Source organism: Callorhinus ursinus, unplaced genomic scaffold, assembly GCF_003265705.2.
Source record: "Callorhinus ursinus isolate GAN/ISIS: 27379988/994484 unplaced genomic scaffold, GSC_fseal_2.0 scaffold5, whole genome shotgun sequence".
NCBI lineage: Eukaryota > Metazoa > Chordata > Mammalia > Carnivora > Otariidae > Callorhinus > Callorhinus ursinus.
The window spans coordinates 30,628,208-30,639,313 of record NW_027397067.1 but is presented as its reverse complement, the minus strand read 5'-3'; the positions used below and the strand labels follow the sequence as shown (position 1 = coordinate 30,639,313).

The 11,106-nt window shown below is 34.6% G+C and overlaps 1 protein-coding gene across 2 annotated transcripts in view; it reads left to right on the top strand.

Annotated features, from left to right (window-relative positions):
• Positions 1 to 1,969, top strand: part of FABP4 (fatty acid binding protein 4) — a 4,474-nt gene extending 2,505 nt beyond the window's left edge. The window contains exons 2-4 of one of the 2 annotated variants that reach the window (XM_025870769.2): positions 439 to 611; positions 1,195 to 1,296; positions 1,759 to 1,969. In XM_025870769.2, the coding sequence (XP_025726554.1) occupies positions 439 to 611; positions 1,195 to 1,296; positions 1,759 to 1,809 (326 nt within the window). In that variant the 3' untranslated portion in view covers positions 1,810 to 1,969. Of the gene's footprint in view, positions 1 to 438; positions 612 to 1,125; positions 1,297 to 1,758 lie in introns of both variants that reach the window. The other variant, XM_073892926.1, reaches the window with a different exon arrangement.
• Positions 1,970 to 11,106: the final 9,137 nt, after the last annotated feature.

The window sequence follows — 11,106 nt, the reverse complement described above, 5'->3', positions numbered from 1 at the left end:
GCTTTACTTATCTGCAGCTGCTGTCTTATGAGGCTTTTAAGAAACTCACCAGGGGGCGCCTGGGTGGCTCAGTCGGTTGAGCGACTGCCTTCGGCTCAGGTCATGATCCTGGAGTCCCGGGATCGAGTCCCACATCGGGCTCCCTGCTCGGCGGGGAGTCTGCTTCTCCCTCTGACCCTCCTCCCTCTCGTGCTATCTCTCATTCTCTCTCTCTCAAATAAATAAATAAAATCTTTAAAAAAAAAAAAAAAGAAAAAAGAAACTCACTGGTATCTTTTTCCTTTTATGCACACACCCCCACCTGTACACACTAACCTACCTATACATACACAAACACACACATACACAAACACACACATACACTGCAGTTCTGACTTTGTTAAAGTTGTGAAGGAAAACTGTGGACTTGACATTTCTTTTTTCTTTTCCCAACTGTAGGAGTGGGCTTTGCCACCAGGAAAGTGGCTGGCATGGCCAAACCCAACATGATCATCAGTGTGAATGGGGATGTGATCACCATTAAATCAGAAAGTACCTTTAAAAATACTGAGATTTCCTTCAAACTGGGCCAGGAATTTGATGAAGTTACTGCAGATGACAGAAAAGTCAAGGTGAGGAAGAAGGAATTGGAGCAGAATAAAAGCATGGTTTCTAAAAGACTGCTGCCTAGAAGAAGCCATTTTGTATAAAAGGAGGGGAACTATTCTATCACAGGTCAAAGATCCCTGACTTCCTAGATTTAAACCATGTTGCCTTTGATATTTAGTTAGTGAATCTTCTCCTTTCTATAAAGTTGTCTTTATTCTTTTAAAAAAAGTGATTAACACAATTTATTTGTCATACAATATACAGATTATCTGAAGTGAATTAAAATAACATAACAATGTTAGAGAATGTTCATGAAAGACTAGAAGCAAAAAAGGAGAAAAATCACCTATAAGACTGTCATCTCAACATAAATTTATTATCTATATTTTTACAGTATTATTTCAAGTATGTGTTTTTGTATAATTTTTTGATCATAATGTATTATTTGTATGCTATCGTTTTTGACATTTTTTTTGTTTTAATATATCCTTACAATTTTGAGTGACTAATGACCTCAAAATATTCCTTCATTCAAAGGTGGTGTATTTTTTATTTTATTTTCCTCTACCATATACCAATGGTAATAATTTTTTACTATGCTCACAGAGCATCATAACGTTAGATGGAGGAGTCCTGGTACAGGTGCAGAAGTGGGATGGAAAATCAACCACCATAAAGAGAAAACGAGTGGATGACAAACTGGTGGTGGTGAGTCTCTTCTAGTTGCTTAATTCTAGACTCTACTGCTAGGTCATCTTATAATCACTATTCTATCTAAAGAAACAGTCATGCTTGCTTGCATAGAACAAAAAAGGTGATTCCATTGGGATTATGGTTTCGCTCTGGCAATTGCCCTTCATGCTTTTAAGTTCAGTCGAGGTGTGCTGTCCCCCAAGAAGCATTCTGTGACTGCTCTCAGCACACACCATATTGTATGATGCATTTCCTGTTATATTTCTCACTCATTATACATTGTAAAGTTCCTTGAGGGGAAGACTTGTGTTTTCTCGGTCTCCATATCTCCCTAACTTACTACAATATCAGGTATATATAGGATCTCAGAATGAATATTTTCAAATAAATACTGTTTCTTTCCCAACATTAAAGGAGAAAATAAATAACCCATGGTTTAGTCCCGTGATTGATCAAGAATTTTTTTTGTGTGTCTAGGAATGTGTCATGAAAGGCGTCACTTCTACCAGAATTTATGAGAGAGCATAAGTCAAGGGACATGGAGCTGAAGTTTGCATCGAACTTCTGTTGGCTATATTGTCCAAACATGTATTGTTATTTCCTACTAATAAGCAAGCGACTAATTTTCCCCAAACTGATTTTATTCAATGTGGATGTGTTCATTAAATAAAACTTTTTAGATTTAGAAGGTGATGTAATGATTCATTTATTGTGCTGGATCATTTCTTACTCATAATTCAATGAAGGAAATAGGAAAATTGTATTTTTGCTTTGTTTCTCATGTAAGTAATATGATTTTTCATGGTAATCCAAGGTAAAAAATAAATATTCATGAATTTTCCATTGTCTTAGGTAGGAGATGATAAATTTGTTATCCCTGAATACGTGTTCCTTATGCAGCATGTTTACAGTCAAGTAACTATCTCTCAAGGACCTAAGGTAGTTTTAAGTGTAGTGAAGTGGCCCACAGCCAGCTGGGCCAAATCCTGCCATTTCACACCTACCTGTCCTAGGGCATTGACAGAAAGAACAGCAATACATATTGCAGAATAAGATTTCTAGAACATAAATTTTAATCTGAAAAGTTACTGGTAAACAAAGCTACCTCTGGAATCTCAAAAATTAAGTGCAAATAATCCCATAATGTTCATTCCAGAAAAGAGATGACAGTTTGTAATGAGTAATGATGCAAATGTTCTTATAGTGGTTTCCAAATTTTTCTTTTTTCTACTAGTGGAACTTTTTTATTAAATAAAATATTGAATATGTTCTGGAACTTTTTATTCAAATAAAATCTCCATGGAATCCCAAATTTAAAAAAACAGACAAAAATGATAATGAGGCTTCCCAGACAGAGGCATGCGCATGTGCGGGTGTGTGTTAGAGAGAGAGAGGTTTCTTCTGCCTTTTGTGGAAACTTTGAAGCTACTCTAGAAATTACTGGAGTTCCACACACACAGATTAAAATTTCCAGACTGCATACTTATATTTTAGTCAGCCAAAATCTGTTAGTGTGCTGCAGTTGCTAGAATTCTGTTTGTGATGCTTACTTTAAGTCCATTATTTTCTGAATAATTATTTTATGCACAACACCAAGATATGAAGAGGCCAGAAGAGGTGAAGTCAGTTCCTGAGCATAAGAATTTACTTTCTTTGTGAAAACAGAGAGTCAGACTCTCACTTTGGGTTCACTGGAGGATTGAAGAACTCTAAAAGAGAAGACTTGTAGGAACTAATTAGGACAATTCTGGACACACCAATATTTATTAAGCACTTACTTTGGTCCCAGTCACTTTGCATGCTTTACTTCATTTATCATCAAAATAATCCTATAAGGAGATTTTAGTATTCCTGTTCACAGATGAGGAAACTGAGGTTTAGGGTTGAAATGTATAAAGCTAAACAGGGAATAGACACAGAATCTGAAATTCAAGACAGCAACCCTGGCTGGGATATAGATCTAGGAGCCAACAATATCCCAGTGGTAACTTAATTCATCAATGGTGATAAGATCATCCAAGGATAAGGGAGACTTAGAAAAAAGAAAGACTTGAAGGCAATCAAGTGGATGTCCCAGCCACCTCAACTCAACATGTTCTACTATTGCTGCCCCCTTCCACCCACTCCCTAAAACTTGTTCACCATCCTATTTTCCAAAGTTCAGTGAATATCAGGATGTTTTGTCTAATTTCCCATTCCATAAATCTTAAAATCATCATTGAATATGTGTTCTTCCTCACTCCACAGCATCTATTTTATTTTTTAAAAATCATGTTGATTCTATTAACTTAAAATTTCTTTAATGTTTGCTTTTCTCATTCCCATTGCCAATACCACCAAACTTTTTTTATAATTACTTCAGGGCTCTCCTAATAAATCTCCCTCTTCTACTCTCAGTTCTCCCTTCTCTTTTCCAAGCCCTGTGGACTTCATAAATGATATTTATACCATAAAAATCTGACCTGGACACTCACTGATTAAAACATTTTAGTGGTGCCCATTGCATCCAGAGAAGGTCCAATCTCCGTAGCATGGCATGCATGTTTGTCTTATGCTTGCCTTTTCTCATCTGTCTAGTTTTATCATTGCTCTTATTGTCTTTCCACTTCTGGCTTCAATCATACCAAGCAATTTTCATACTGCCTTGCCTCTAGTTTTGTGTGTGTGTGTGTGTGTGTGTGTGTTCTGCTTCTTTCTGTCTAGAATTCTCCCTTCCCTCATCTTGAAATTTCCTCATCCCTTACTGGTTCTTTTACAAAGTTGCATTAGGCGCCACTTTTAATTATGTGTATTTGTGGATCTAGTTATTTTTGAAAATTTACACTTCAAGTTTAATTCTTATTTTTCAGATGGTATGGAAGCATAGAGTAAGAAGATCCAGTCCAATGTAAATTCGCTAGATAAGTTGATTTTTTTCCTTCTATATTTTCATAACACTAAGGCCATAGATACAGTAGATATCTTAGAGTATCACTGCTCAAATTTATCCTGCCTGGGACTTCTTTGAAGCTCACAGAATCTTCCATTGTCTGACATTGCTTCTACCAACATATATACAGAAACATAAAGAAGATTCTACTCTTAAAGGAAGAGAGATAAGATCAAGAAGATACTTCTCAGAAAAACAGATATGTGGATATAGAGTCGATCTATATCTTGAAGTAGATACGAAAGGTTCAAAAAGCTATTCACTTAGTCTTTGGAAACTGTGAGAATTAGATGACATGATAGGCCAGCATATCCTTTCTTTTCTCCAGTTCCCACATTACCTTGGAAAATTGTCCTGATATTTCCTTCCTACAATTTCTGGCTTAGAAATACTTCTTCCAAAGTCCAAAGCATTACTGACTTAAATTTTTCTTTGAAAATTATGCATCAGTCTTGAACAGGTGACCTAGCCTGTTTAGAACAGTGATTTTCACCCAAGTCATTATTGTGACTTGAACCATTGTGTGGTATGTCAAAGTAAGTTACTATCCATAATAAAGTACAAAAATTTATGAATTATTTTGCTTTTAAAAATAAATTACTTAAATTCAATATTATCCTGTAAAATATTGTTTTTTCACAAACTTGTTCTTTTATTTGCTTTCTTGAGTGGGAGAGAGAGGTTATCACTTGCACATGCGAATTACTCAGGGGTTTGTGAGGCACTTGTGAAAGTTATCACTCAGGTGCATTGCTGCTGAAGGAAAAAATAGATTGTGAAGTCTTGAGTTGGAACATGTAAGCCCCCGAGATGGTTGTCAGGTAGTGATGTTTTTTATCTTTGGGGTCTAGCTTTTAAGCAATGTGTTTATAGCACTCCTAGCCAGACTCTATGGGTAGAGGAAATGGCTGGTGAAGGAGTATGCACAGTGCCTGGATAGCTTATTAGTGACCATCTCTCTAGTTAGTTAGATGTGAAAAACACAATATTGACCTTACATCCAATTATGAATCTATCCATTTGTTCATACACCAGCCCTCTCCCTAATGCAGAATACATTAAAAGGATTTACATGGAGTCAAACAAAGAAAAATGGCAGGCAGCAGGGAAAAAAAAATCCATTATTGAGAGCATCTCAAAGGCAAGGATTGTGTCAGATTTATAGCTGGGTCCCTAGATACTGGCACAGTGAACAGGAGAGTCAGAGCTTAATAAATGATTCTTGAATGAGTAAGTGAACTATCTTATTTGTGCTAGGTGTGGTATGGAACACAGAAAGAATGACAACCCATATTCATAACCTCAATGTAGTAGAGAAATAGCATGAATACCATCACATTACCTTGGAAAACTGTCCTGATATTTCCTTCTCTTCCCTCTACCCTTATCCCCCTTTCCCCCAAATCTAGGAAGGGTTAAAACTTTCCTCCCCATGACCACAGAAAAATGTATATGTTCTTACTATAACAAGATATTAATTACCACATTCCCATTTCTCATCTTTCCCATTCACTAGGTTATCACTGCCTCTAGAGCAGATCACTTACATGTATATCCAGAATCTAGTACAGTGCCTAAAGCATGGTAATCCCTCAATAAATTTTAACAGAAGGAGTGAAGATGCAATATAGGGGAAGAAATGAATTATATGCTAAATTATGTGGTATAGTCAGTGGACTGAAGGAAGTCAAAGGCAAGCAGGACCAACATGTGCTAGAGTATTCAGAAAAATTTGCAACATAGAAGATGTATTTGAGCTAGGCCATGAAAGATAACTGTAATTTATTGCTTATTAATTAGTTTTATGATAGAACAACTTGGCAAATGCCAAGCAGATTTTGCATGTTTTTCAAGTTAAGCTGGCATTAATTCAAATTAGAATTAGTTATAACATTTGAATGTTAAATGTAATTCCCATGGAAATAAAAAAAGAAAACAGCTATAGAAAATATACAAAAGGAAACAAGAAAGGAATTTTAATGTTTCATTACAAAAATCAATTAAGCAAAAATGAAAATAGTAATGCAGGACATGAGGGATAAAAAAAGCTACAAAGCACAAGGAAAACAAACAGCAAAATGACAGAAGTAAATTCCTCCTTATCAGTAATTATTTAAATATAAATAGATTAAACACTACAATCAAAAGACAGAGATTGGCAGAAAGAATAAAAAAACATAGTTCAACTTTCTGCTATCTGCAAGAGACTAACTTTAGATCCAAAGATCTGAAGTTGAAAGCCAAAGGATAGAAAAGAATATTACATGCAAATAGTAACCAAAAGAGAGGAGAGGTGGCTATACTAATAACAAACAAAATAGACTTTTTGTATATTAATGAAAATTTCAATACATCAAGAATATATAATTATAAACATTTACCCAGAAATAGAACATCAAAATATGTAAAGCAAAAAATGACAGAATTTTTATATCTCAATAACAAAAAATTTGCCAGAATTAAAGAGAGAAATAGATAGTTCCACAATACTTGGAGAATTCAAATCTCTCTCAACAAAGGATAGAACAACCAGACAGAACACATGTAAGGAAATAGCAGACTTCAAAAACACAATAAACCAAGTAGGTGTAACAGACATATATAGAAAACTCAACCTAACAACAACAGAATACATATTATTCTCAAGTGTACATGGAACATTCTCCATGATATAAAGAATACAGATTGTTTCTATACATTTAAAAAGACAGAGATACAAAATATCTTCTTTGAACATAATGTGATGAAGTAAGAAATCAATAATAGAAGGAAAACTGGAAAATTCACAAATTTGTGGAAATTAAACACCAACCAATGGATCAAAGAAAAAATAAAAAGAGAAATTAGAAAATACTTAGAGATGAATGAAAACTGAAACACAACATATCAAAACTTATGGGACACAGTGAAAATAGTGCTAAGTGGGAAATTTATAGCTAAAATGCTTCTATTAGAAGAGAAAAAGAAAAAAAGAGAGAAGTTCTTGAATCCACAACCTAACTTTACAATTTAAGAAACTTGAAAAACAAGAAAAAACTGAACCCAAAGCCAGCAGAAAGAAATAATAAAAATCAGAGCAAAGATGAATGAAATTGGAAATAGAAATAAGAGAGAAAATCAACCAAACCCAAAATTTTGTTTTTCAAAAGATCCACAAAATTGACAAGCCTTTAGCTAGATGGACTAAGAAAAAAAGACAGAAGACTCAAATTACTAAAATCAGAATGAAACTAGGGACATTACTACTGATTCTACAGAAATAGAAAAGATTAGAGAACACTATCGTATACCAACAAATAGGATAACCTAGATAAAATGAACAAATTCCTAGAAATACAAAACCTACTAAGACTAAACCATGAAGAAATAGCAAATCTGAATAGACCTGGAACAAGTAAGGAGACTGAATCAGTAACCAAATACCTGATAAAGAAAAGTTCCAGGGGTTAATGGTTTCACTGATGAACTCTATCAAATTAGAGAACTAATGTCAATCCATCTCAAACTCTTCCAAAAAAAAAAAACAAAAAAAAACTGAAGAAAAAGGAAGACTCTCCGATTCTTTTTATGAAGCCATATTACCCAGATGCCAAATCCAGACAAAGACAGCTGAAGAAGAAAAAAAATAGAGAGCAATATCCCATATAAATTTTGATGCAAAAATGCTCCACAAAATGCTAGCAAACAGAATTCAGCAGTATTTTAAAAGGATCATACACCAAGACTAATTGAAATTTATTCCAGGAATGCAAGCATGGTTCAACATACAAAAATCAGTCAATGTAATGTATTGCATTATCACAAGGAAAGGGGGGAAAACTATGTGGTCATCTCATGTGATGAAGAGAGGGCATTTGACAAAATTCAGTACTTTTTCATGTAAAAACCTTCAACAGACTAGGAATAGTAGGAAACTACCTTAACATAACAAAAACCAAATATGAAAACTCCACATTGAACATTCGAAACCTAAAAGCTCTTCCTCTATAACCAGGAATGAGACAGAGATGTCAGCTTCTTCTATTTCTATTTAATATGTTACTGCAAGTATTAGTCAGAATAATTCGGCAAGAAAAAAAAAGGTATCCAACCTGAAAAAGAAGAAGTAAAATTATTTCTGTTCACAGATGGTATGATCTTATATGAAGAAAACCCTAGAGATTCCACCCACCTGAAAAAAAACCTATTAGAATAAAGGAATTCAGCAAAGCAGCAGGATACAAGATCAACACACAAAAAGCAGTTGTGTTTCTATACCCTAATGATGAACAACCTGAGAAGTAAATTAAGAAAACATTTCCATTTATAACAGCAGCAAAAAGAATAAAATATGTAGGAATTAACTTAATTTAACTTAAAGGAATTAACTTTTGGTAAAAGATTCATACTATGCAAACTACAAAACATTTCTAAAAGAAATTTTTAAAAGACATAAATAAATGGAAAGATATCCCATATTTCATAGACTGGAAGACTTAATATTGTTAAGATGTCAATACTACCCAGAGCTATCTATAGATTTAATGGAATCCCTATCAAAATCCCAATGACATTTTTTGCAGAAATAGAAAACCCATTCTAAAATTCATATGGAATCTAACGGGACCACAAAGAACCAAATTCTGAAGAAGAAGAACAAAACTGGATTACTCATACTTCCTGATTTCAAAACTTACTACAAAGCTACTATAATTAAAACAGTGTAGTACTGGCATAAAGACAGACATATAGACCAGTGGAATAGAATAGAGAATCCAGAAATAAACCCTCACATACATGGTCAAATAATTTTCAATGAATGTACCCAATCAATGGGTAAAAGACAGTGTTCAACAAATGGTGCCAAAAAAATTGGATATCACATGCAAAAGAATGAAGTTGGACCCTTACTTACCATCGTATGCAAAAATGAACTCAAATGGATCCATGACCTAAATATAAGACCTAAAACTATAAAGTTCTTAGAAGAAAACATAAGGTAAAAGCTTCATGACACTGGATTCGGCAACAATTTCTTGAATATGAAACCAGTGGCACAGGCAACAAAAGAAAAAATAGACAAACCAGACTTCATGAAAATTAAAAATCTGTGTGTATCCATTGTGTTGATATATGCTATCAACAGAGTAACAAGTCAACTCACAGAATGGGAGAAAATATTTGCAAATCATATATCTGATAAGGAATTAAGATACAGAATGTATAGAGAGCTCCTAAAACTCAATAACAAATAAAACAAACAACCTAATTCAAAAATGGGCAAAGGACTTGAAAAGATCTTTTTCCAAAGAAGATATACAAATGTCCAATAAGCACCTGAAAAAATGTTCAACACTACCAATCAGTAGTGATTATGTGAATAAAAATTACAGTGAGATACCATGTCACATCCATTATGATGGCTACTATTAAAAAAACAAACCAGGGGTGCCTGGGTGGCTCCGTCCATTGGGCAGCCAACCCTTTGTTTCAGCTCAGCTCAGGTCATGATCTCGGGTCCTAGGATCGAGGCCTGTGTTGAGCTCCTTGCTCAGTGGGGTCTGCTTGAGGATTCTCTCTCTCCTCCTCCCTCTGACCCTCCATGCACTCGCTCTCTCTAAAATAAATAAATAAATCTTAAAAAAAAACACAACGTGTTGGTGAAAATGTTGAGAAATTGTGCATCATGGATGGGAATATAAAATGATATACCTGCTGTAGAAAACAGTATGGCAGTTCCTCAAAAAATTAAAAATGTAAATATGTGATCCAGCAATTCTGCTTCTGAGTATATACTCCCAAAATTGAAAGCAGTATCTCAAAGAGATATTAGTGTACCCATATTCATAGCAACATTATTCACAATAATTAAATGTAGAAGAATTCAAGGTCCACTGACAGATGGATAAGCAAGATGTGGTATTTACATACAGTGGAATATTATTAAGTATTAAAAAGGAAGGAAATTCTGACACATGGTACAACACAGATGAAACTTACGGAATTTATGCTGAGTGAAATATGCCAGTCGCAAAAACACAAATACTGTATGATTCCACTTAGGTGAGGTACTTAGAGCAGTTAAAATCATAGAGACCAAAAGAAGAATAGTGGTTGCCAGGGGCGGGGAGAAGGGGACAATCGGATTATTGTTTAGTAGGTATAGCATTTCAGTTGTGCAAGAGAAAGAGTTCTGGAAATGATGGTCATGATGGTTCTACAACAATATGAATGTATTTAATGCCACTGAACTGTACATTTAAGAATGGTCCAGGTATTATTGTGCTACAGGTATTTTACCACAACAAAAAATTGGAAAATGGGGGCGCCTGGGTGGCTCAGTCGTTAAGTGTCTGCCTTCAGCTCAGGTCATGATCCCGGGGTCCTGCGATCGAGCCCCGCATCAGGCTCCCTGCTCCGTGGGAAGCCTGCTTCTCCCTCTCCCTGCTTGTGTTCTCTCTCTCACTGTGTCTCTCTCTGTCAAATAAATAAATAAAATCTTTAAAAAAATTGGAAAATAAATCTAGTGTGGCTCCAGCTAAAATAGTATATGTACAGCAATAAATTACCAGACATACTTCTGAATACTTCTGCAGCTGCCAGTATATTTTTATTTTTTACCACTATTCCTCACCAGTGGAGAATGTGGCATCTCAAAATTAAGCCTTTTTAAAAACTACTTAATATCTAAAATGTCACAAGAAAAGAGTTAATATAGAAGATGAGATACTGGAGAAACATATAAAAAGGAGATAATGGAGAAATAAGCATTGTAACTATCATGAAAACAAGATGTGTGACTGTTCTATAACAAATTACTGTATTCTAGTTCCTTCGCTAGGATTAGCAATTAAGAACATTCTCACTTGACTTTAAAAGAATGCCACCATTTTTTTTTAAAGAGAATTGAAAAAACC